The following is a 27,080-nucleotide window of genomic DNA, read 5'->3' as shown; positions in this document are numbered from 1 at the left end:
CACCAAAAAAATGATTAATTATCTTAAACTAAAATTAATGGATAGACTCCTCTACCATTCTTACTCATGTGCCACTAGAGGCGTACTAAAGGGGCGTAGCCGCTTCTTAAATTGAAAGTAATGGTATTTAAACATAAACAAGTTCAAATAAAATAAAGTTATTCCTATCATAAGCATAGAATATATAATTTGTCCGGCATCTGTTCCGAGATTTAATGTATAAAACCTAAAAATATCAATAAAAAATCATTCATTTAGCAGGATTTTTTTAAAATTCATAAAAATAATAGCATTTTTTAAAATCAGTGTATTATAAGCATTTAAAACAATTGGCATTACCAACTCTACTCGAATGATTTGTAGTCAATTATTTTTCTGTTTTTAATATTTTTCAACTTGTATGCATTACACTTTGTATTGTGTAGATTTTGGTTTGATTCTTTTTAGCATACTAGCGGCTACGACCCTAGAGGCCTCTAGTAGCACTTTAAATGTTTCTTTTATATATTTAAAATATTTCTATGTTGCGTTAGACGGTTATGTTTGCGTTGAACTCTCTTTCTAAAATAATATTTAAAAATCTTCCGGGGACATATGAGAATCTACCCTGTTAAGGATAACCCGCTCGGTTCAGCGGTTAGCGAGATCATACGGTACAGACACACAGACAAAAAAAACAGACAAACATCCTGTTACTTTAGTATAAGGATTAACATAACGTTTTCATATTCAATGTTTCTTCTTTCATCCAAACAATTAAGAATTTGATACTTTTAAAACATATTTCTTAAAAATTTTGAAGAATTTCAAAAACCAAAAAATTGTAGTATAGTATGTTTTCATCTTTGATATATTTTATTTCTTTAAAAAAGCGTGAAATAGTAATTTGAGGAAAAATGCATTTGAATTGTTTAATTTCCTTTATTCTATTGTGTAAATTAGAATGGTATAAAACGTTTACTACAGGAACCGGATTATGAATTTTAAAAAAACCTAGTTTGTCTTTAAATCTTACAAAAATTGTTTCTAAAATGTTTCTAACATTTGCCCTGTAAAGCCTCGTATTCTTATAAAACACGAAGACTCTAGCCAGTCAATTATTATCTTTTTCTTTTTCTAAAAAAAGGTAGGTTGTCTGTATGTCTGTATGTTCCCAAAAATCTAGTTAACTATATGCATTGCCCCCCTCCTCCCCTCCGGAAGGAAGCCCCGATTGCTATTGGTTAAGACTTCTACCCCTTAAAGATTTTTTGATTGTTTGAAAAAAAGAAGGCATAGAAGTTATTTTTGAACTGTGTATGTGTGGTAGCGGCCGCAGTTTGTCAGCCGCTTCCCAAGTTCGGGTATTACGGCAGTGCGAACAGACGTGGACAAGTATAATTATAGAGAAGCTGGGCTTCTCTATGTATCACCAAATAACAAACAGAATTTAATTGGGTGTTACTTTATTCAGAGCTTACAAGATACTGATTTATAGCACAACAAAATGGTCAATGCATAGATTGGAATAATTACTACTAAAATCAGAGGTTAAAGTTAACCATGGCCTAGGGGTGCCGAATACCACATATGCCTGTCCCTCCTAGGAATAACTTTTTTGTGTGCAGATGTAAACTTCAATACATTGTGCATCTTACAAAATTGAAAAACAATTCTTATAAATAATTCTGTATAAAACTTGTTGATAGCTACTCTATTACTCACTTTGGCAGTCCGTTGGAATGTGAGTCAGACTCTGCAAGTATTAAAATTAAATAAAGAAATGTGATTATCTCAGCTACTTTTAAAGATAGATGCCTGAATTTATTTGTGAGGATTCCTCTTATCAATTAGTATCCATTATAGAACACATTTGATCCATTGGTCTTTTGACCAAGCTGGCAAAGATAAAAAGTTTATCACCAGGTAGATTAATTATTAAAAATAAATGGCTTTGAATTTATAACCTTGACTAATTTTAAATACGAATCTCAGACAGTAACAGTAGACTATATGTAAAAATGTATAATTAAGCTAAGCTTTTGTGTATTGGTAGGTTATATATTTGTCTGAATAGCGTTTATGCCAGCAGAAAATCATATTATGTAAAGTAGTAAAGTTATGATTATAATTTCAAAAACTTCTGGACTTATTGAATTCTCCTTCGGTAAAATAATTTTAATGCTTGGGATGGTTTCAAGCTATTTCTATTTCCCCTTCTTACTAACCACGTCGAGCAAAGATCCCCTAAATGCTAGGGGTGCAGTCGCTAGTATATATAAAAGAAAAACGCTGCATTCAATACAAGTCATAATTCTATTTCATTCCTGAGTGTTTTATTTTGTCACACATACACTTACAAAGTAAATTTAGTTTAAACTTTAAGAAAACAATTTCACATGCATAAACAATTTAATAATGCAATTCGTTTTAACTGTATAATGTGAAAAAAGGATGACAACATCCAGAAAAGCAAAGTTCTAAAATCAACATAAAATTTTGACGAAAGAGCAAATTTTAAAAAAATCTAAAGATGAAAAAATAAATTTAATCTGTATTGATTTAAAATTATGAATATTACCTTAGATTAACAGCATGCTTGGACATAACATTTTTACTTGTTGTCTTGGGAATATGATCTACAGCTCCCTAAAAAACAAATATGACAACAGTAAACAAAGCGAAGCTTAACAAACAGTCAGACAAACGAACATTAACATGTAAAGATTAGCAACTGCTGCATACATTTTTGTAATAAACAGGATTAATGTTAACCAGTGGTTAATTGTATACTGCACTATCATTTGCATTGTATGACGCCATTTTTTATTGGACGCTATACGCTGTTTCTAAAATTTCTAACCAAGACTATGAATATTGAAGTTTTAAATTACATCCTTTTAAATATTAATTCAATTGAAAAATTTTGTAATCCCAAAATTTTCTTAAATTAAAATTTTCCTTTTTGTTGTATTTTATGAAAACATTTGTAAGTAAACGTGGGTGAAATTATTTTGGATCTTCTCTTTGCTAAAAATGTGTACTTAATAAATATTTTTTAAGGAAAAAAAAGTTTTGTACTTTAATTTTTAATTTGCTTATCAGAGTTTTTTTTAAGTTTGTTGACCTTTCCACACGAAAACAAAGTTACGTTTTTGCCTCTCTCGACCAATAAAAAGCTTCTCTTATAGAAGAAATCTAATAGTTTTAATGAATAAGGGACTTACAGACAGGACTATATACATATGTTTATCTGGATATGTGGGAATAGCAGACAAATGTAAGTCAGTATAGTAACAAGGACGATAACATCCAAAAGTAGCGAGGCTCAAAATTATAAATAGATATAAAAAAAACTATTCAGCAGTTTCATTAAAATAAACATTATACTTAATAAAATAGATCACAAAACCTATAAACTCACAAAAACTTAAAATGTAGAAATCGATCTAGTGTGGTAGCGGCCGCGGTTTGTCAGCCGCTTCCCAAGTTCGGGTATTACGGCAGTGTGAACAGATGTGGACAAGTATAATTATAGAGAAGCTGGGCTTCTCTATGTATCACCAAGTAACAAACAAAATTTAATTGGATGTTACTTTATTCAGAGTCTAAAGGTTACTTCTTTATAATACAACAAAATAGTCAATGCACAGATTGGAATAATTAATACTAAATCAGAGGTTAAATATATATATACATACAATAAACACAATAGGCAACATTTATCACCCATCCCTGGAAAGGGGTGGGGGAACAAGCAAATCAGATTAACCATAATAGGGTTGTCAACACTATAAATACTTTTAATGCATGGGGGAGGGTTCAAGTGTACCCACCCCCCTACTCAGGGGAGGTCCCTCGGACCTCCCACAAGTCGGGAGCAGGGTTGCCATAAAACCATGGCCTAGGGTTGCCGAATACCACACTAGCACCTAAATTGTTAGACAAATCTTTATGACGTTTCCCCCACAGCATTACGGACTGACGGACAGACAAAGTGAATTCTAGAGTAGCTTCAATACTAAAATGAAGGTTTCTCATGTTTTATGAATATTTTTCATAATAAACAAAGATTTTCAAAACATTAATTTAACCTTAAGAGCAATACTTTAGTGGTACTCTATAATGTGCTCTTTAAACTTTCATACATTCTATAATTACTGGGTAACTGTCATCTCATAATTACCTTGGGCTTAATTAGATGTTCTGCTGTGGGTAGATTATACTCCCCGGTTCCTTTCATACTTCCATCCAGCTCATTTCTATGCTTGTCATCCTCAAATAATAATGACAATTATTGACGTTGTTATCCTTGTTTTTTGGTCAATATTTTTAATTTGTGTAAGATTAGATGTTTGTCTTAATGTTGTCAATATTGTTTCAATTCTGTGTTCCTAATAGGCATGATTGTCCTTGTTTGAATTGTATAACTCTTATTGTATCCTTTTACTCTTTCCAATAACAAAAAATAGATGCTCTGTTTTACGTAAAATAAACGTCAGAAGATCACTTTTTTAGAATATAACTTTTTTTAATAATGAATTATAAAATATGCCTTAAGAAACAGTATAGTTAAAAGATACAAAAATATAAAATACTAGCGGCTTCGCCCCTAGCCTCTAGGGGCTTTGCCCCAAGAGGTTTGATCAAACCAATTTTTTCGTATTTTAGATTTTAAAAAAAAATTTTGGGGGGGATTTTTTTTTTTTGGGGGGGGGGGAGTTAGTCGACCCCACTATTTTAATTTTTGTTTTAAAAAGGAAAAAAAAAATTTTTTGGAGGGGGAATTTTTTATTTTTGGGGGGGTTGGGGGTGTCCCTCCCCCCAAGAAAATAGTTATAAACCTTCCCGGGACTTATGAGAAGCTACCCTGTAAAAGAGAACCCGATGGGTTCAGCGGTTAGTGAGATCCTTCGCTACAAACAAACAAACAAACAGACAAACAGATAGACATCGTTCTACTTTGTATTATAGATTGTAGATAGAAAAAGTGTAGATCGAAAATAAGAAAAATTGGTATTGGTTACATTTTTATGTAGATTATCTTTAGTAAGATAATAATATGACGTAAAAAGTTAAAAGGAACAAGAAATTGTATTATATAATTTTAAATAGTAACAAAAACAGTAACAATGGGATAGGGTTGTCATCCCTAAGCCCTATGATTGCGGTGTAAAGCGTCCATTTGCCCGTCAGACAACCAACCCTTTGATTCACGACCTTTGTCTGAGAAGTCCTAACTGTGCATGGTAGTGAGTTGCGCCTGTTTTGGGCCAAGGCATTCCCCCTACTCTAACTATTTATGTCGTGCATCTGACATAGCAGCAGTAGGAACCATTTTTAACGTCTTTAGTTTGGACTACTGCTAAATGAAATAACAGTTGATAGCAGTTTTGCCACACACATCTAGGGGCTCTGAATTTAAGAAGATCACAAAAGACTTAAATATAAAAATCAAATAGGCTAAACCCATCCCGGGACCAATTTGTAGCATTAAACGGAAAACTCAATCAGCTCAGAAGTCGTTAAAATCTTCAGCTTCAGACAATTAACGTTTGTACGTTAAAGAATATGATTACATATACAAATTGAATGCATATTAGGTAAAAGTATTAATGGTAATAATTTAAGAAATAGCTATACAGATACAACTTACCCTCTCATTTTGTTCAAATTCATAATGCTCATCTATCAAAATACCCTGAAACATAATAATCAATAATTAAAAGAATTTTTTTTAACTTTCTAAATTATATTTTCAGGAATTAAAGTGATAAATTTTCAGTGTAGCTCAGAAACCGATTAATATCCGCAGGATTAGAAACGGTAGCATCGTATTACAGACACTCTACATAAATTTAATTCCAGTTTTTATCTTAATATCCGCGGTAAGCTGTCTATAATACTCTACGAGAAATAAGGATTACCTCTTCGAAATATGGTTTAAATTTGAGTTGTTTTGAAAGTTTTTCCATTGGAATCATTGGTAGATGGTGTCCTACGACTTCCTAAAATCAAATAAAACAAGAATGTTTATTTATAATAGAGGCGAAGGTGTGTATATACGGTTAAGTTAGAGACAGTCTGTTCATTTGTCTGTCTGAAGCTTAATATCTCGGCATCAATGAACCAATTAGACTTTACTCTTCAGATTCAAATTTTTTATACAAATCTCCCCATAACCTGTGGGCGAAAATCCAAAATTCATTAAATATTACCAAGCTTTTTAAAGTGCCTATAAAAAATGACGTCATACTGGCCTACCATTGGTCAATCAAATTGTATACTGTCCTTTCATTGGTTGTTTGTGGAGTGGCTTGTCATTGGTCATTTGCATTGTAAGACGTCATTTATTAATTCAGCTTCTGATATTACATACAGACATTCATCAAAAATATCTATAGTATGCAAACGTAAGTTAAAAGTTGTGCTTTGTCATAGGAATCTTCACTGCATCTTTATGGATGGGCAATGTTAGCAATGAACTAAAGATTGTCAATTTGGTTATGAGTATTATTACAAAAATCTATCTATAAAAACAACTTTTAATATATTTAAATGCTAAGATTTATATAACATAGTTCAGGTACCTTAGTTTCTGGTTTGGTGACTTCAACCCCTATTTCTTTCTCAATATCCTTTACCATCTCTTTATCAGTGATCTCATTCAGAGCTGAGTCTTTTTCGTCAACAACGTTGGCTTTCTCAGCAAGATCTTAAAATTAAAATCAATATGAAATATATTCTATGATGTAAGGGTAGCAGGGTATCTGTCTATTTGTCTGAGTGACTGTATGTATGTATGTACATTAAGATGAACCGTAAAAGGCTGAACCGATCATTCAGAAAAGTTTTACAGAGCTTGGTTTTGGTCCAAGACTGTAATTTTGGATTTTAAGTAGGAAGTAAAGGTTATGGGATTTGCCTCAAGTCCTATAATGAAGTAAGTTATTATGTGTGTATAAGATTTCAGTAACGGCTGGAACGATCTTTTCATAATTTTCATATGGGACGACCATAAATATAGAAAAGATTTACTTTACCAAAAAATATGAAATCACTATAGTTCGAATCGATTTACGTCAGTTCTTAATCGTTTTAAGCTTAAATTATATCCGTTAGAAGAATAAATTTTAGTAGCGAGACTACTCTATAATTTACTGTCCTATTAGTCTGTCCAAAGCTATGTGTTAATCATGATTATCTTGGCTGTTATTTCAGATAAACTGTTGATATTTTTGGTTAAGACAGCCTTACAAAAGAACATTCAGTGTCCAACTTACTTGGTCTGTCGGTCTGTAAGCCATGCTAAAAAATACATAAATATCTATTTTACATATTGTGTCTCTTTTTTTATGACTTCTGAATATTTCCTGTATAATTTTCTATATTCGTTTGTCCCATTAATGACAATAGGGTCTTAAACGACGCACAAATTCAAACCTATACTATCACTCTATTTTTTTATGCTGTCCTTTTTAAATGTTTGTAAATAACTGAATAGAGCTTAAAGTTTTGTCCTCTACATTGGTTGGCCTGTCACTTCATTCGATGACCAGATGAAATCATATTTTCATGGCAGAAGTGAAAAAAATAGGAAAAAATTTCCACACCAGGCCTAACTTTTTTCTTTTAAAGAATTAAAACATACTTATTTATAATTAATTATAGCATTTGTTATATATTTTTAGTTTCTGCTAAGTTTTCTTTAATTTTAGTTAGTTTACATGGATAAATTGTTGTGCGTCGTATTTGACGCATTCGGACTAATCATTTTAGCAATTGCGTCCTTTTTGACCTTATAGGACTAATCATTTTAGGATTTTACTGTATAATCTCCTATAATCTACTAGTTGCTACGCCCCTAACCTCTAGGACGTGTGGGGGATGTCAGGAAAATAGCTTAAAACCATCCCAAATTATTTATAAAGCTTCCCTGATAAGTAAAAACAATTCAGACCTTAAATTTCTGTAATCTTTGGCTTGAGCCAAAAAACCTTACTTCTTTATAGTATGGAATACAATACAAGCAGCGGCTACGCCCCTAGAGGCATCTAGGGCCCCTTAGATTACAGGGGAGTCAAATCCCCTCTTTCAATTACAATTTTTTAAAGAAAAAGTTTTTTTTTTAATTTTGGTTTTTTTTATTTTCTAGGGATGATTTCTCTTAAGGGATGGTGGTGGTACCCTCCTTCAAAATAGTTATAAACCTTACCAGGACCTAGTAGAAGCTACCATGTAACGGAGCACCATATAGGTTCAGTGGTTAGCAAGGTCCTTTGGTACACACACAAATACATACAATAACATGTTACTTTATTTTAAGGATATAAAAGTAGAAGCGCAGATAATCTACAACTAGGGTCTGTCTGTACGTCCACCTGTCTGTATTTCCATAATTGCATCCAAATAAATAATAGCTACCTTACAACTAGGAAATGTATATATGTAGATGTCTATATATCCAAAATTACAGCCAATTAAAGACTGTAAATATGTTTATACTTCCGTAATTTTTATTGCAGCCTAGCTGTTAATATATTCATAAAAATAGCGCAAATACTCTACAATTATAGTCTGTCTGTACATCCGTCCGTCTGTATATATATAATTGCATCCAAATAATTAACAACTACGCTACAACTAAGAAATGTATTGGTTAGGGATCTAAAATAGTAAGTCAATGGCCGATAAATTGATGTACTTACTCAGGGATATTATACCATAAAATCTTTCTGTAGATTACATTTAGTGGTTGAAACATTTGGACACTTAATAAACCAACCAATCAAAATACAAATACAATTCCCCACAGTTGGTAAGACAACAAATAAGAAAAAGTTATTATAAAACTTTAAGAATTAACAGGGGCTGGGAGTGGGGGGGGGTTGAGGGGTTGTCATGTATTAAGTTGTTCAATATAATTGTTGACAAAATCATATTTCTTTGCTAAACATTGTAATAAAGTGAAAGGGTATCTATCTGTGTATCTGCTTAACTGATATGCTTCTTTTTTTACTTTGTAGCTTCTCATAGGTCCTAGGAAGGTTTACAACTATTTTTGGGGAGGTTGCCTCCACCCTCCAAAGAGAAATCTCCCCTTGAAAAAGACCCCCCAACACAAGAAAAAATAGAATTAACTTAATGAAATTAATTCTTTTTAAATAAAAAATATTGTTGTTGAATTCAATGACCTCTTCCCATCTCAAGTGCTCCTAAAGGCCTCTAGGGGCGTAGCCACTAGTACTAAATAATTATATTCTGAATTGTTTCATACAGACGAATGGACGTACAGACCGACACTGATTGTAGAGTATCTGTGTTATGTATCCTTTTAATAAAGTAACAGGATATACTTTCTACATGTGTCTGTGTGTTGTGTACCAAGGGATCTCACTAACCACTGATCCGATATGGTTCTCCTTTACAAGGTAGCTTCTCATAGAACCTGTTAAGGTTTATAAATATTTTGGGGGAGAGTACCACCACCCTCCAAAGAGAAATCGCCACTTATAAAAAGACCCCCAACACAAGAAAAAATAGAATGAACTTAATGAAATTAATTCTTTTTAAATCTAAAATAAAAAATATTGTTGTAGAATTCAATGACCTCTCCCCATCCCAAGTGCCCTTAAAGGCCTCTAGGGGCGTAGCCACTAGTACCAAATAATTATATTCTGAATTGTTTTATACAGACGAATGGACGTACAGACAGACACTGATTGTAGAGTATCTGTGTTATGTATCCTTTTAATAAAGTAACAGGATCTAAATACATTCTACATACATGTGTCTGTGTGTACTAAGGGATCTCACTAACCACTGAACCGATATGGTTCTCCTTTACATTTTAGCTTCTCATAGGACCTTGTAAGGTTTATAACTATTTTGGGGGAGAGTACCACAACCGCTCTAGGAGAAATCACCCCTAGAAAATAATAAACCCCTCTCATTATTTTTTAAAAATTTTTCTTTAAAACCTGTAATTGAAAGAGGAGGTTTGACTCCCCCCAAACCCAAGGGTCCCTGGATGCCTCTAGGGGCGAAGCCGCTGCTAGTATAGTGTTCCATACTATAAAGTAGTAAGGTTTTTGTCTGAAGCTAAAGATTATAGAAATTTCGGGTCTGAATTGGTTTTACTTATCAGGAAAGCTTTATAAATATCTTGGGATGGTTTTATGCTATTTTCTGACATTCCCCACCCACCCTAGAGGTTAGGGGCGAAGCAACTAATAGATTATACAGTAAAAGCCTAAGATGATTAGTCCGATATGGTACATAATAGACGCATGGGAAAAATGATTAGTCCGAATGCGTCGGAAACGACGCAAAAAAAAAACTTCTTTGGTATGCCACAAATCAAAAAATCTAAAAATACAAATGTCTTACAATCCCTTAAGGAGGCTGTGTTTAAAATTTCAAGTGATTCTGACGACAGGGGGGAAGTTCGGCACTAATGGGTTAAACATGATTTTTGTGTGCTTCGCTACTTATAGATGTTGTCATCCTTGTTTTGTTACTAAATAATTAATTTTGATATTAAACAGTTTGACTTTTGTGTAACATTTAATGTTTTTTTAATATTTCGCATTTCATCATGTAATAAAGGTCCAGTCAATTATTTTTAGTTGCGAAGCTACTCTATAATTCACTTTGTCCGTCCGTCAGTCTGTAACGCTATGGGGGAAATGGGATTTACTCAGCTCCTATAAAAAATAGAATGCTGAAATTTTTTGACAACATTCCCATCATAAAGGAGCACAATTAATTATAAAACATCAATGGCGGTCGGACGGCTTTTTAGCAGGTTTAAGGCTATTTTTTTTTATTTTCCACATTTTTCCCCATATTTATGTTTTTCATGTTTATGATCCGATTTTTAAATTTTTTTCAGTTAAAGATATCAAAATTAAAATTCCCGTCGTTTGAAGAAAACAACAATGACGGTCAGACTGCATTTTGCAGGTTTTTGGCTATTTTTATATTTTTTACATTTTCCCCATATCTTTGGTGTTTGTGGTCCGATTTTCAAAATTTTTTCAGTTAAAGATATCAAAATTAAATTTTCCGTCGTTTGAAGAAAACAACAATGACGGTCAGACTGCCTAATTTTAGGTTTTTGGCTATTTTATATTTTTTACATTTCCCCCATATCTTTGGTGTTTATGGTCTGATTTCCAAATTTTTTTCAGTTAAAGATATCAAAATTAAATTTCCCGTCGTTTGAAGAAAACACTAATGACAGTCAGTCCCATCCACGAACTTTTGTGCTTCGCTACTTATGGATGTCGTCATCCTTGTTGTATTTACTTCTGAATGTATATATTTGTAATTAGTCATTTAAAATCCAAAGCCTTTTGATCTATTCAAATGACTCTGAATTCACATTCAACCCAACGTTTACAATTTTATTAGTGGTTAAATGAATTGTAAATTAAACCACATATCCAACGATATTCATTCAAATTAAATTCAACATGTGTTGATATTCACAGTGTTTTGTTTTATATAGAAGCTCAACTTTTTATATGTTAGAAGTTAAGGAAGGCAACATCAATAAAGGCGACGGTCAAACAAACAAACATTAGCAAATATTTAACAAAGTATTTAAGATTCCGTAACATTAAAAAACCTCAACAAATTCAATTTTTGTTTATCCCGAAATTACCTAAATATATAAAGTTTAATATGAATATATTTACATTTTAAGACTTGATTATAAAGGTGCTTCGCTTACATTGTTGTAATTATTCAAAATAAGAAACGAAATGTCATAAAATGAAACCAATAGGGTAATCATTTTACAAAACTTTTTTTTCATAAAAGCAGAAAATTATCAAGTAAAGAATGGACATACTTATAATGATTACTGAGTTGCTAAGCTTTCAAATATTGTATGTACATATTACAGGAATCAAGCACTATCCGTAACGGACGAATGGAAAGACGTGTGGACAGACATACCGTAATTTTAAAAAAAAAAGACACTACCTATTGTTAGATCCGGCAACATTCGTGGCACTGAAAACTTCCTAAAATATTTTAAATTTTTAATGAAAAAAAATCCTCCAACTTATTTGTACAAAATCTATCAAAAAAGGGGAACATTGAAATTTTGACATCAACGTGAAATTGTAACTTTATATCAACATATAAAGGTAAGAGTTAATATTTCTAATTGCTTATATTATTATTAGATAACATAAATTGTTCGTTTGTCTCTCTGACCAAGCGAAAATGACATACAGATTTAAAGTCCAACATGAATTGAGATATCTCTAATAATATATATGGAACACATCTTAAAAAATTTTATAATGGACTAATTCAAATTATATTATTTGTCGAAATGATTTGTTAATGATTAAATTTATTTTGGATATTGTTATTACTGCATTAATTTTATCTTTTCATTCAATTAATGAATTGTAAAGATTAAATATAACACAAAATATATTCTATCTTTTTATCATTGCTACACAATATTAACGTAAAATGTGAAATTAAAAACTTACATTATTTTGCTTGATATGGTTTTGGGAATTTTGGTAAATAATCCGTATCAAATAATTAAATATATAGATTTATTAAATGATCATGAACACTTTAGTCCAAAGAATAATCATATCTTTGTAGTCCTGTACTTGCTTCAAGACTGTTCTCTACCACTTTCTACCATAATGTCTTTCGCGTGAAAAATAATCTAGGCTTAATAATCATGAAATGGGAATCTTTACATATATTTTGTTAATATATGTGTACAGAAATTAGTTATTATATAATGAACTTTGTCGGGTAGTTCTATCAAGAACTAATAAATCAATAATATAAAGCAAGAAGGAAAAAAACCATTGACAGAATACTATACATTTGTAAGTTTTAAAAATAAATTTTTAAACAGAAAATTTTTTTTGATGAAACGTTCGGGTGATTTTACACAAAGTTCCTGTAAGAAAAAAACTCCCCTTTACTTTAAAAAAATTAAAATAAAATAAGAGGTGGGAGGGGGGGGGTGATATGCATTAATACTGCTGAGGGGACTATACTTGCGGTAACCCTATACCCCGTACCCAAAATAACCTAACCCACAAACGAAAATCTAACCCATTTTTTTTAGTAGAGAATTATAAAGTTATTTATACCTAACAAAGCTTTTTTTAGGCAGCTTTAGCTTGAACCTTTTCGAGGATGAACTACGACACAATTCTTGAAGAATTAGGTATTTTTAGATTTCTCATTTTTCTTTCGGTCTTTAAATATTCATGATGTGATACTACAAATTATCTTATAATAGTAACAGGATGTATGTCTGTCTGCATCGAATCATTTTCCTTTGTGGAATTTTCTTACAGGTTCCAAAAACGTTTTTTTTCAACATTTCTACGAGGAATCGCCTTTGAAAAATCTTTTGCGTAATGTTTTTTTAAAACTAAAATTTGAGAGACCCTAGAAGTCTGTAGTGGCGTAAACACTTCTATTTAAAAATATCAATATATTTCCTTAAAAATCAAATGTTAAATTGACTGGATATTTGAAAGGTTACATAATATACGGTTCCTTACATTTGATATGAAAAATTTTCTTAAGTAAATTTTGTATTAGGCTTTCATTTCATTTTATGTATTTCTTATAAAAAAAACTGTATGACAAGTTTGTTTCTAAAGTGTGTTCTGGTTTGGTAATCTAATTTTTCTCACATACAAAAAAGAATTAAGGCTTAGATATATTTATATGTAGAAAGAAGTAAGGGAAACGTCAATGCTAACAATCTTTTTTAGGTGAATTTGGAGCTTGGCAACGGCGGATTGCAATGCTTTTATGGCTGCCTGGTGTCATTGATGGCATACAGGTATTTTTTCAGCCAAAATATACAAAAAAAATCCACCAAAAGTACTTGTTGTACTTGCACAAGTCTGTATAAGTATAACATATTACATTTTGTAAACAATTTTATGTTTTTGTTACTGATACAATTTTCTTATTCCTTGGGGTATTTTATTTCATCATGACTTAGAAAATAAAATGTTTTATATAAAGAGTTTTTAAAAAGTTGATACAAGATTCATTTATTTCATCAATTATTCAACTATAGATGTAGAATGTACGTGGGTATTATGACAGGGGAAAAATTGTCTTAACTTTAAGTTGGTATCTCCCCTGTAATTTATTTGTCAGTTCGTTCATCCAGTAGGAGGGTAGGGAATGAAGGATGGGAGAGGTCGTTATTTTAGTTTAGTTATCAGAGAATATGTAAATCTGATGCATAGGATCTAAGTAATAATAAATCCATTAATAAACTTTATTTAATACTATCCTTTTAAGTCACTGTTTGTTATTTTATATTATTATTAGTGTCTACGCCCCTACTTTTTTTATTAAAAAATATTTGTTAAGATTTTAATGTTCTCAGTAACAGGGATATCTCCACCTAGCTACAGATGTCAATTCAATGAATGTAACAATGATATTGGAACTATTCTAGGTAGGTGTAAATAATACTTCGCCCATGGGGTTTTGTACATGGAGGGATAAGTTGCTCTCAAATATTTTTTTTTTATGATCAGTAATTTTCCTCTTGTTATATAATCGTTTGCATTTGACATTTTTCGTAATAATTACTCATTCACACTTGTCAGTGCAAGTTCTGCATTAATAGAAAAAATATATCTTTCATGTTTATTACTAATTTAAAGTAAATATTTTATAGTCTTAGGGCGCTGATTTTTTCATATTCCAGAAAGTCGACTGTTTGACTTATTTTACAGGAGTTGTTTATTTTTTAATGTCAATAATTATGACTAGACAAGGCATTAGAATCAAACTCATCACCTTCTCAACAATGAACATATATGAAAAATTTAAGAAATTATAAATTATTGCAATTTAATTATATTTTTGTTATAGGAGAAGATGTCAATATTCATCCTGAAATTTCAAGGTAAACTTTAAAATACTAAAATTTTACCTAAATCATAACAAATAATTAAGAAGAGAAAATAATGTTATATTACCTACTAGCGGCAACGCCCCTAGAGGCCTCTAGTGGCACTTTAAATATTTTTATTATATATTTAAAATATGTTGTTTTTTTTTACGTTTGACGTTTATTTTTCGTTGAACTCTCTTTCTAAAATCGATAAATTTTTAAAAAATTAATTTCTCTAGGGAGGGTGGTGGTACCCTCCCCCAAAATAGTTATAAACCTTCCCGGGACATATGAGAATCTACCCTGTTAAGGAGAACCCGATCGGTTCAGCGGTTAGCGAGATCCTTCGGTACAAACATACAAACACACAGACACACAAACATCCTGTTACTTTATTATAAGGATATGTTGTATCAGGGATCTTAAGGGACAATGAACGATTGATGATTATATCTCCAAATCTTGATAAGCAAAACAATTTTTTATAAAAATTTTATATTTACTTTAACTTTTCCATTTGCTTTGTATAATGAGTTTTAATTTAGTGGAAGGTTGGACTATTGTAAATACTATACACCAATACCTGAAAATGGACAATGCACCTTCACTAAAGAATGGTTTGATTTGAGTACTTCAAGAAAGTGAGTGGATTATTAAGTTTTCAAGGATAATTGAATACATATGTACCTAAACTTTCAAAATGTCCCCTAGAAGCCTCTAAGGGAACTTAAAAGAGGGGGTGGGGATTAGACTATCAACTTTACATTTAATTTAGAACATTAAAAATTTTGAATATATTTTTGGGGGCATGAGTTTTTCCTGTAGTAATTTCTCCTGGGAGGTTTGAGGTACCCTTCTCAAGAATAAGTTATAGCAAACAAGCGAAATAAATCTAAAATTATATTTGGGTGCAGTTAGAAATGTCGTCATTATTTCGATGCGTTGACCCCCAGAGTCATGAAACCTTAATAAATATTTTTTTTATTAATTTAATTGTTGGATGCATACGTATAAACAGACAGCCACACAGATAGACATTATTTTTGGTCATTGTATTGTACCTTAAAGATAGAAAGCTGCATATACAGAGCTTTATTTCAAAACAAAATTTCACTAAATATTTATGCATCTTAAAGTTAACCAAGATTGCTTTCTTCAATTTAGTATTTACAACCTTAAATTGCATAGTATAATATATTTGATAAATATTTTAGTGAAATCCAGGAGTGTGCAAGAAATGCAACTTTCTATTATCCCAAGTAAGTACTATTATCATACTTGAAAATACTTTGCATCAGTGGCGTGCCAGGTGACTAAACAAAACGCACCCAAAAAAAGTGTACAACCCCCTTTAATTAAAAATTGACGTTGGTGTAAGTGGGGGGGGGGGTGGGGTGAAAGCTTTATGGGGGTCGTAAACAAAAGGCAACAAAAAGGGGGGGTTATTTCAAGGTCCCCCGTGGTTTTTAAACTTAAAAAAAGATACATCCATTTTAACCGTTCTAGGGAGGTGTAGTGGGTAGTGTATTGGAAGGGTGTATATTGGGGTTTGTGAGTTGTAAGAAGTATATACCTAGAAGAATGATGTATCTGCATCCCCCTTAATTTGGCAATGTGGTTGATACACCCCCTAACTTTCCCCTTCTGTACGCCTCTGCTTTGCATCTACATAAATATTCTACAACTACCCATTATATGCATTCAATAATTTAATAAATCTAATTTACATTTCTTTAGAATAAGTCACCTATTTGTATAGATTTTTGTTTTCATGTAATTAAAATATTTGAAACATTTTTAGACCTTTTTTATCAAATAATTCTATTGAAATTTACCTTAATAGATTTTACTAATTGAAAAGTTATAAAATTTGATTAACTTAAAAAAACATGTTTAGACCTTTTTTATCAAATAATTCTAGTGAAATTTACCTTAATAGATTTTACTAATTGAAAAGTTATAAAATTTGATTAACTTAAAAAAATTTTAATACAGAAATTCTATTCACAAATTATCAATTTAAAAGAAAGATTAGGCAAATTAATTATGAAAGATGACAGATAAAACGTTTAGAAAATTTGCAATAATATTATATTGTGTTTCAAATTGTTTAGAATTTCATTTTATGAATTTAATATTACAGTTTTGAGATGGAGAATACAGTTATAACAGAATTTGATCTCTTTTGCAAGAGAAATTATTTGGTGCCTCTTGTAAATAGTTTCTTTATGTTGGGTATTCTACTTGGAAGTGTTATCTTTGGTGTACTTTCAGATTTATATGGCAGGAAAAATATTCTTTTAGCAGGTTAATTATCTTTCAGATCATGAATAATCTAATTAAAAATTATTTATTACTTCAAAAAAATAGTTTAAGTTGTTGCTGTTAAAGTAAACCTATTGTCTATCTATCTATTAGTTTACTTTTTATATTATAAATTATGATAACATTTCAGCCATTGTGTGCACCTCTATTGGTTCCTTACTTGGTGGTATAATGCCTGAATATTGGTCTTATGTCTTGTGCAGGTTAGTAAACAATAAGAATTAGGCTTATAATTGAACATTGAATAAGGAGAAAAAAATGTAGTCTCTAGTTTTTGAAAATATCAACAACTTGAAGATCATTTTATGCTAAACCTTTTTTTCTTCAATATAATCTAGAAAAAGAACCTAGGTATCTTTTGATTTTTGATAAAATTAAATTGTAGGATATTGGTTGGTGCTGGAGCTGAAGGATGTTTCCTTATTGCATTCAATCTGTCTATGGAAATGGTTGGAGTTAAGGTAAAACCTACAAACCTGTATGTTTGTGGCAATTCAAATTTCTTTGAAAATATAGTTATTAGAGCAAAATAAAGTTTTTTTATGTTATGTAGTTTGAGTTTTGCTCAAAAGATGTATGTTATCCTGCTTGTGTTAAGCTAAATTAGAATATGCAGAATATCAACCAATGGATTTATTACTAAGGACATTACACCAGATTATCATGTAATCTTATAAAATGAAACTTATAGCTGGATAAAATAAAGATTCCCTCCTCCACCTCCTTCACCCCCTCCCCTTCCTTAACTATTACCAAACTGACAAATACATTATATTCTTGTTAGCAATCAAAATTAACGACATTATTTCACCTGTTATAATATCCTAAGATATTATATCCTTTATTCCACCTGTGTTCTTTACAAAGCAAACTTCACATTTATAAATTGCAATATGATACATAATTTGTGAAAATCATCAGGAAAGAGTTCCTTTCCTACCCTGGGTGAGATACAGAACTTTGGTAGCTAATACATATTCTATTCCTCTGGCTGCTGGAGAATGCATTGTCAGGTATGGTTGGATTATTTTCAAATATTCTTTAATATGCTAAATTAACTGGCTGTTTTCTTATTTCTGTTTTTTTTTCATCTGATGAGCGTTAATTATAATGCTTAAAAATAAAGTAAAAGGTTGTTTGTATATTTGTCTGTCTGTCTGTCACTAAACCGAATGAATTCTCCTTTACAGGGTAGCTTCTCATAGGTCCAGGAAAGTTTATAACTATTTTTGGAGAGGGTACCGCTAAGAACAACATGAATCACAAAAACTTTTTATACATGATTATTTTGTAAACATAAATTGGAGTTGAGAACAATTCCTTTTCCCTGAGGAACTCAAAGGCTCTAGTTTGTATTTCAAATGGTTAAAGATAAATCGAAGAAAAAATCTAATCTTCTATGTTATCTTTCTTCAAACAAAAAGGTTTAAAAGGGACAAATGGTTTGTGTCCATGCATTTCTTTGAGAAAGGTGCAATTGCAAACTTTTAAATTTGAACAATAAACATTCAAACTTTTGAAGAAATCATCATAAATTATTTACACAAACAACACAATTTTTTTCAAACATTCAAAGTACAAAGCTATACCTTAAAAAAAATGAAATGAATACTTATTAATAGGTTACCCTATTTTAGAAGATTTGTATACCTAACTTTTATCACTACTTTTGATTTGTAGACATAATAAAAGTTGTTTCACAGAAAGGTTTACTTTAGTCTATAAAATTAATTGAAGATATTTCCTTTTATTATCTAAATATAAGCATTATTATTCCTGAGACTGGGCATATAAACTTATATAAGTGTGCTTCACAATGTCTGAGATTTAGCTTTGCATTTATTATTCTCCTATCCTTCCCTTCTCTCCAGCAATAAAACGTAATAAATTGTGAATCATTGCAATAACAATCTCACAATTGCACTTATATTATCTCTACATTATGCTTTAGTAAATAGAAAAAGGATTTTACTAGTATTTTCATAAAAAGATTTTGAAAATGAAGAAATAGGTGCTTCTTTTTTTAAAAAAAAAATCATAAATCTTGCTTATAAAATGGTACATAAATGCACAAATTTAATTACTATTTACATAATTATGATTATGAACATGATTCCATGTGTATATGGTACATAATCTTGTTTTTTTCTTTATTTATAAACTCTGTCACTTTATAAAATTTATTTAAAATTTACTTTAAGGTAGCGGAAAACATATAATAGATAAAACTTAATTGAGATTCTTTAAAACATATTTATCTATTTAATATTGTAAATGGATTTTAGTGTCAAAAAAAATTATATTATTCTTGCAAAACTATAATATTTCCTAGCTGTTTATTTAATTTTTATGTACTTGTAGTGCAACAGGATACATTATCAAGAAATGGAGAATACTTCAGGTAAAATTTCATCAAAATATTAATGTGAAAACTATACTTCATTATACTATACTTAATTTTAATAATTATTAACAATACTTGATATTATGTTATGTTTATAAAAGTTTATATTTTTAGATAGTTATGTCAGTGATTTCTTTGAGTTTTGGTTTCATCTGGTGCTTTATTCCCGAGTCACCTAGGTACATTATTAATTTATAGAACATTTTTGTATAATTTCTATAAAAGTTATAAAAATATATTTATTTACATTAAGTGCCATTTGCATGATTCTAATTAGTCACTTTCTAGTAGTAATTTGATTAGTCTCTATATTAGGAAAATTTTGTTATGTTAAATAAATGCAATTGATGATCATTCATTTATAAATAGATGGTTGATCTGTGAGCAAAGATATTCAGAAACAGAGGAGTTAATTAAGTCTGCCGCTGACACTAATGGGGTCAATATTTCTCCTACACTTCTCAGACAGCCAAGTTTGTATTTATAACCTCTAACTAGTGCAGCCTCTTTTTTGTTGAAAATAGCAATTCTCTATAAAAAAAGTTATGCATGTTCAAACCTTCCTATAAAAAAAATTTAGTAACATTTTAATCAATATCTAGACTGGAATATCCCTTGTTTATAAGCAGTGATTTCATAATACTTTTCTTCAGATTTTTTACAATAATAATTTAAATGTATTAAGTAATTTTCATAATTAATAAAAATTTAATATTTTTTGTATTTTAGGGAAAACAGAGCCTGAAGAGGATTGTGAAGTACGTTTAATAAATAATACAAAATATACCATAAGGTAACATATAACCTTTAGGAATTTGATATTCTTTGTCAGGGATACATTGAAAGAAAAATTCAATAAATCTTGTTCCAAACTTTTCCAACGTGAATTTTAAACAAACGGAAGAATTAGCTCTAAAAGGTTTGGGCAAAGTCATTGACATGTCATTGCATATCTTTTTTTTGTATACTTTAGGGGGAAAAACCCTTCTAATATAATATCAATTTTTTTTTACATTTTAGGGACCTCTTCCATCCATCTGTTAGAGTAATCTCTTTGGTATTATTTATATGTTGGCCTATTGTGACAATGGTTTACTATGGAATATCCTATTCTTCTGAGAAAATACATCTAACTGAAGATGTTTTCCTTAGGTAAACAAATATTTACATTTTAGTACAAGAATGCAGAGATAAATAAACACTAGTTATTGTTATATAGCAATATGTAAACTTCTATAAAAAAAAGTATAGAAGAATATAAGGGTTTAATATTACAGCTAGGTAAAAAACTTTCTCTCGTATTGAAATTTTAATTATGTATGATTAACATTATTTTGTCAAATGTATGTTAAGTTAATGGATCTAAATCAAATATTTCTTTTTAATCATGAAAATGAGCAATTTTTGTTTCCCTTTGCACCAGCTTTGTCAAATTGAAAGTCAGGTATAGTTCTTAGTAACACATGCAGTCAGCAAATATACATTTACAATACCAGCAACATCATGGCGATGCATTCTGCTAGTAATGAAATCAAATAAGGAAATGTACACAATATATATGTAGAACATTTGTTTTTATTTAATAACAACCTTTTCATCAAATTTATTCTATATGTGAAGAAACTTTGTACTTTCCAATTCTATTAGTCTATCTTTTGTTTAAGATGATTAGGATTCTATCTCTATCTTTCCTTTACATTTAAGATTAGTGACTGCATAGTTTGTACTGTTTCTAACCAGAAATATATGGGCTTAATACTCAAGTCCCCAAAGTTTTGTAATATTAGTTAGCTTAACAACTTTGGGGACTTGAATAAATTTTGATTGGTTGCTTAATTAAGATGAGTGTTCGAACTTTTCAACCACTAGTTTTAATCTACATTAGGGGGAATTTTGGGAATCATCAGTGGGAATGTACATCAATTTATACGCCATTGTCTTATCCCTTTAGATTCCTGGTTTCTAACAAAGAACCTTTGTTTTACAGATTTTAGAAGTGATATGGCTTGTTTTAACATGCCTCTACAATATTCTTCAATATTAACTCAACTTTGCACATTTTACTATGACCATATACTGTAAAGTTTCATAAAATTAAATTAAAGGATGTTCAATAAATTTACATATTTATGAAGCTATTAGGTAATAGCATACCAAAATAAAAGACATAGGATGCACTTTATTTGACAAAACAAAGTTTCTTCTTTTTTGTAGCTACATCCTGGTGTCCTTAATTGAAATGCCATCCTACATATTTTTAGTCCTGGTTCTGGATATTTGGGGAAGGTAAGTGAAAGTTTGCACTTGCCACCATCTGACTTTCAGTTGTGCCTTGCACAAATAGAAATATTTGTTCCATTTACCAACGTTCTCTCATGGATCAAATACAGTTTGCTGTGCCTGTCTACAATAAGAATAAAAGGGGTTTAATATTAGTTTTGGTTAAACATGATTCTATAAGTTTTTTTTGAACTTTTTAAACATATGAAGTATTAAGAATTTTGCATTACACTTGCGGCTTCACTTAAAATTAATTTTAGATTGAGAAATTTTCAATTTAATTAAAAAATTGTTCATAGATTTTTTCCTTTACAAATTAACAAATGTAAGCATTGGATCTATGCATAAAATTTAGCTACAACAAAACTTTGCATGTGTATGTTATGTATTGTATGTAAGACCAGCTTTCAAAATAGAATACATACAAAGTTTAGTTTGTTCACACAGTTCAAAAGTAAAAATAGTTATTAAAAATTTTAAAAATTTTAAGAAATAAAATTCTTTTTCGAATTTTTTTTATTAACATTTAAAATTAAATGATTAAAAACTTATCTTTTCAAATAAAAAAAACACAAACAATGGAGGATCAAAGTAAAACAATATATTTTATTGATCCTTTGTTTAGGAAACCTTTGTTAGTGAGTTTCTTAATAATTCCTGGGATATCATGTCTCGCTGCAGCTTTCTTAAAGGTATTATAATTATGTAATTTTTACCTCTTTTTTATATCAAAATTATGTTTTATTACAGTTAAGATTTGTACAGAAAAACACATTACACTCTGATAATTATTTTTGCAATTTTAACAATTGTCCGCAGATAATCAGTTTAAAGATAATTTAATTTAATTTTTCATGGACAATTTTGTCACTACGGTTCATAACTGAATTGTTTTCAGTGAAAATGAATCTGATTTCAAATCATAGTAAAAAGATTTTTTTGTTCAAAGTGAACAAATCTTTGTAATAATTATGTGATCCAAAATACTTTTGATAATCTATTGTTCTTTCATAATTTATTTTATCTCAGTTATATAAGAAAATCATCTCCAATTTCTAAAAGGTCAATAATCAAAATACTAATACTAATAATATATATATTTTTTAGAAAGGGCCTGTATTCACTTGTTTAGTTCTGCTTGGCAAGTTCTGTATATCTGCAGCCTTTAATGCTACTTATGTTTACACTGCTGAATTATACCCTACTTCTATAAGGTAAAATCTATTGATTTCTTGACATTTCTTTATTTAAATAAGTAAAACTTTATTTCTATTACAACATCCCTTAACATCTAGGGATCTTTGTGAAGCTTACTTAAAATGGAAAACTCATCAGTTCAACAGTTATTGAAACCGTACGCTTCAGAAAAAAACCTTACTACTTTATAAAATATCCATAGACACAGTGTTTCGCCCTCTTAGGGCTTATCAGTATGGCTCAATTCATCAGAGTTAATTTTGCATGTGGCGGGGCTTGAACCAGGAACCCTTAGTTTACCAAAAATAGGATTTAATCTTAATTATGAATAGAAATACAGCCACTGGAGTTTGTAGTATGATAGCTAGGTTTGGAGGTATAGCTGCTCCTTGGATCACTACTTTCCTTCCTGACCAGGTCACCCATAGGTTTGCTATATTCATGGACGTCCGAGGGGGGGGGGGGGTATTAAGGGGTGATTACACCCCCCTCCCCCAAATGAAAAAGCTTGGACGCCCTTGGCTATATTCAAAACAAATTATATGTATATTAATTTAGAATAATTTCAACAGTATTTTACTGAAATTTAAATAATCATATTGAAATGGGACAATGTCCTTCAAGGTGTTACTAAACTTACTTGGGTGTTGAAGGTTTGAAGATTTAAATTGATTGTGGTTTGTATGTTTAGGGTTCTATTCCTGACTGGGTTCCTTACACAATTCTTGGATTACTTTGTGTCCTAGGTAAACATTACAAATACATTCATGTTTGTATAAACGCGATTGAAATTAATAATTTTAGAATTTTGTACATTACTTACTGGTAGAAAATTTGGATCATGGAAAGAAAACGAAGTAGTGGGTTTCGTCGTATTTTCTCCTATTTTTAGCACATGTGGAGGGGGAAGGGGGGAGGGTGCTCTAAAGCCACTTTAAAAATACGACAATGATTTTTCTTTTCATGACCCGAAATTTTAATAAATTTTAAAGTTATGTTATACCATATGTTGCAATAATAGAGTAAATGTTTTTTATAACCGGTGAACAGAAAGTACATTACCTTGAATTTTATCTAGTGAAATATAATAATATAAATGTTTTTAACATACTAAAATATAAATTCTAGATGTATTATTATTTAACAATACATTTTACTATATAAACGGTGTGTACTGTGTAAAGAAGGTTTATCTATCCATTAACTTTGAGGACTCTCTTTTATAAAGTTATTGAAGTTTGCAAAATCTATTGTTCAGTTTTAAGATTGAATTTTCAGAAAATCTTATCTAAATTAAAACAAAATATATTTTAAGGTAATAATTTGCTTTAAGATTAGAGTGAAACATTAAAGGGGGAAGCGATTAAATAAATGTATGTACCCATCCCAAGAACCTTGTGCCGACTCTCAATTTGGTCTTTGAAAATCAACCAATAGTGTAGGGATCATTAACACAGCCAAGTAATAGGAAACAATTTGACAGCAGACGAAAAGTTCCTTGAAAAGGGGGGCAGGTAGTTATCTGTCTATACTATAGATCTGTTGTTTTAAGGAGGAGGGTTGGCTTTACTCTTGCCTGATACAGTTGGATTTCCATTTCCAGAAACCTTTGCTGACTTAGAGGTACAATCACATTTACCATTTTCAAATATATCAAGTTATATATTACATACACTTTGATTTGGAAACTTTTTTATGTGAAAAGTTAGAATGCTTAACCATCAAATTTCAAATGAACTTTTTTCTTTTCCTTGTCCATTTCATTTTACTAGCTGCACTTGCAATTTACTCACAAGTTACTTTTTTTCAAGATTATACAAAGATTTTGTCAAAAAAAATATTTTTGAATTTTTTACTATAGGTGATAAAAGCGAATTCCAAGCCAATTTGGAAGTTAGCTACCTCACATGATATCAAATTAAAAGAACCAAGTGAAGAAGAGATTCAATTAGAAGATATTGTAGACACTCAATTATGAGTATATTATACTTGTGCATACTGTTGTTAAAATACTTTTCACTATTTGTTTAGTTTTTTGATGTAAAGCAGTTTATGTTAGTGAACAAAAATTGTATTTGTTAAAATTTAAATGTCAATGTCATTCATAATGATAAGATAAGTGTGTTTTATCTTCTACTTTGTATCCTTGTTTACATTATATTGTTCAAAATTACATCTTAATAAATCTTTAATATAAATTTTTTTGTATGCTTAAATGATAAGACAAGAGACTTATTTTTTTATTAACTGGAATTTTCTTTTTTTTAAAGGTAACGTAATTGTTTAATGATAGCAGTTTTTTTTTTATTTTAAGTGCAAGGACTCATTAAAAACAGTATGAAAAGAAAAATATAATTAGACTTTAATTGTTATAACCTTGATTTTATTTTATGTATAACTGGTTAAACATTTTGTACATTTAGTTCAATTATTAAATTCAACATAACATTTGCCTGTTTTTAAGTAAACTTTAATGTGTTACAAACTATTGTTAAATTCAATTACCTAACTAAAACACAATTTAAGTTTATTATTTTAATTGCAAGTTTTCATCAAAGTAAACACTATTTACAAAGGAATAAAAATGTTAATGTAAATATCAGGGGCGTCCAAGCTTTTTTATGGAGGGGGGGGTAAAAAATTTTAGGGGGGGGGGTAATTCGTGTTTGGGGGGGGGTAAAATGATGCGCGAAGAGCGCCGAAATTTTTTTTTTACCCCCCCCCAAAATTTTTACCCCGGGGGTAAAATGTGAATGGGGGGGGTAATTACCCCCCCTAAAGTCTGTTGGGGGGGGGTAAATACTCCCCCCAAATCTAATTTACCCCGGGGGTAAAATTTTTTGGGGGGGTAATTTAATTATGTAAAAAAAGCACCTACCTAATCTATTAAGTTAATAAGTACTATCCTATAACATAAAGTAGTAAGTAAGGTTTATTTGACTATAGCTTCAGATTTCATTACTTTTAATACTGAGTTCTCCTTTTTAGGAAAGCTTCACATAGATCCCATGATGGTTCCACACTATTATAGGTCAATCCTTTGAGTGGTTTTAGGCTATTTTTCTCCTCCCTTTTTACCCTTTAGAAAACACGATTTCTTAGATGCTAAGGGCACCACTACTATTCAAATATATAGTAGTATCTTATTCTTTAGAACATAAAAATACAATAATTAACTCACTAACCAATGAACTAATATGATTATACTTTAAAGTGAAGCGTCTTATAGGTCCTGGTAAGTATTATAACTAGTTTTGAGACACCCTGACATCCTCCCAAAAGAAATCGCCTATAGAAATTCTTTTTCATTATTTAATGAAATATTTAATTTAGTTAGGTATCTATTTTATGGAATTTTCAGTGCTTTAAAATTACATCATAGATCCCCGGGATGGTTTTAGCCCTTATAAAGGCCCAAGCAAATAAAACATGATCAAACTATTAAATTTTTTGTTTTCAGTAAAAATTCTTTTTAAAGAACATTCAATTTGGGGGGGATAAATACCCCCCCCAAAAATTTTTTTTTAAAGAACATTTATTTTGGGGGGGGGGGGTAATTACCCCCCCCCAAAATGGTTCGGGGGGGGTAAATACCCCCCCCCCAAAAAAAATCGTTGGGGGTACCCCCATAGTAGGGGTAATTTTTTTTGGGGGGGGGGTATTGTTCAAAAAAATTTGGGGGTGCCAAATAGCCCATTACCCCCCCCCCCCCCTTGGACGCCTATGGTAAATATTTTGAAAAGGTTAACTTTTATCTAATTATTCATGGGTAAATTAAAAATGTATTTATATTTTTCACTGATTTGTGGCTCCTCCCAAGCTTCTAGGTTGTAGGTGTGTTACAATAGTTATTTCTTACATCGTATCATAAACAGCTTTATGCAGATAATTTGTATAGCCCGTTCCTTCGGCATCTCGCGAAAGATGATTAAATTCCCTCCACAGATTATGACGTCATTCGATAGAATA

The 27,080-nt window shown here is 30.5% G+C and overlaps 2 protein-coding genes across 2 annotated transcripts; one reads left to right on the top strand and one right to left on the bottom strand.

The window, feature by feature from the left end:
• Window positions 1–60: 60 nt before the first annotated feature.
• On the bottom strand, window positions 61–12,633 carry LOC145328592 (uncharacterized). The gene is made up of 8 exons (XM_080172335.1): window positions 12,495–12,633; window positions 11,971–12,011; window positions 6,570–6,694; window positions 5,907–5,987; window positions 5,636–5,680; window positions 4,166–4,255; window positions 2,561–2,628; window positions 61–226 (listed from the first exon to the last, which is right to left on the bottom strand). Coding segments are annotated over exons 1-8 (618 nt in total). The 5' UTR covers window positions 12,497–12,633.
• Window positions 12,051–25,310, top strand: LOC145328288 (organic cation transporter protein-like). The gene is made up of 23 exons (XM_080171911.1): window positions 12,051–12,137; window positions 13,141–13,198; window positions 13,758–13,828; window positions 14,374–14,461; window positions 14,884–14,917; window positions 15,451–15,546; window positions 16,120–16,164; window positions 17,049–17,212; window positions 17,361–17,433; window positions 17,616–17,691; window positions 18,152–18,243; window positions 19,592–19,631; window positions 19,749–19,813; window positions 20,004–20,107; window positions 20,364–20,427; window positions 20,655–20,786; window positions 21,849–21,920; window positions 22,540–22,606; window positions 23,022–23,128; window positions 23,444–23,528; window positions 23,803–23,857; window positions 24,664–24,734; window positions 24,973–25,310. The coding sequence occupies exons 2-23, from the start codon at window positions 13,168–13,170 to the stop codon at window positions 25,087–25,089; spliced, it is 1,749 nt and encodes a 582-aa protein (XP_080028037.1). The 5' UTR covers window positions 12,051–12,137; window positions 13,141–13,167; the 3' UTR covers window positions 25,090–25,310.
• Window positions 25,311–27,080: the final 1,770 nt, after the last annotated feature.

Source organism: Acartia tonsa, chromosome 9 (genome assembly GCF_053477335.1).
Source record: "Acartia tonsa isolate MP-2025a chromosome 9, ASM5347733v1, whole genome shotgun sequence".
NCBI classification, from domain to species: domain Eukaryota; kingdom Metazoa; phylum Arthropoda; class Copepoda; order Calanoida; family Acartiidae; genus Acartia; species Acartia tonsa.
Note: the sequence above shows the minus strand (reverse complement) of the source record. Positions and strands in the feature narration are given on the sequence as shown.

Coding starts and splice junctions, on each gene's coding strand:
- LOC145328288 (XM_080171911.1), top strand. CDS start 13,168: ATGAACTACGACACAATTCTTGAAGAATTAG. Junction 17,213..17,360: donor GAAAAATATTCTTTTAGCAG/GTTAATTATCTT, acceptor ATAACATTTCAG/CCATTGTGTGCACCTCTATT. Junction 22,607..23,021: donor TCGCTGCAGCTTTCTTAAAG/GTATTATAATTA, acceptor TATATTTTTTAG/AAAGGGCCTGTATTCACTTG.
- LOC145328592 (XM_080172335.1), bottom strand. Junction 6,695..11,970: donor GTTGCCGGATCTAACAATAG/GTAGTGTCTTTT, acceptor TTTAATTTTAAG/ATCTTGCTGAGAAAGCCAAC. Junction 227..2,560: donor AAGCATGCTGTTAATCTAAG/GTAATATTCATA, acceptor TGATATTTTTAG/GTTTTATACATTAAATCTCG.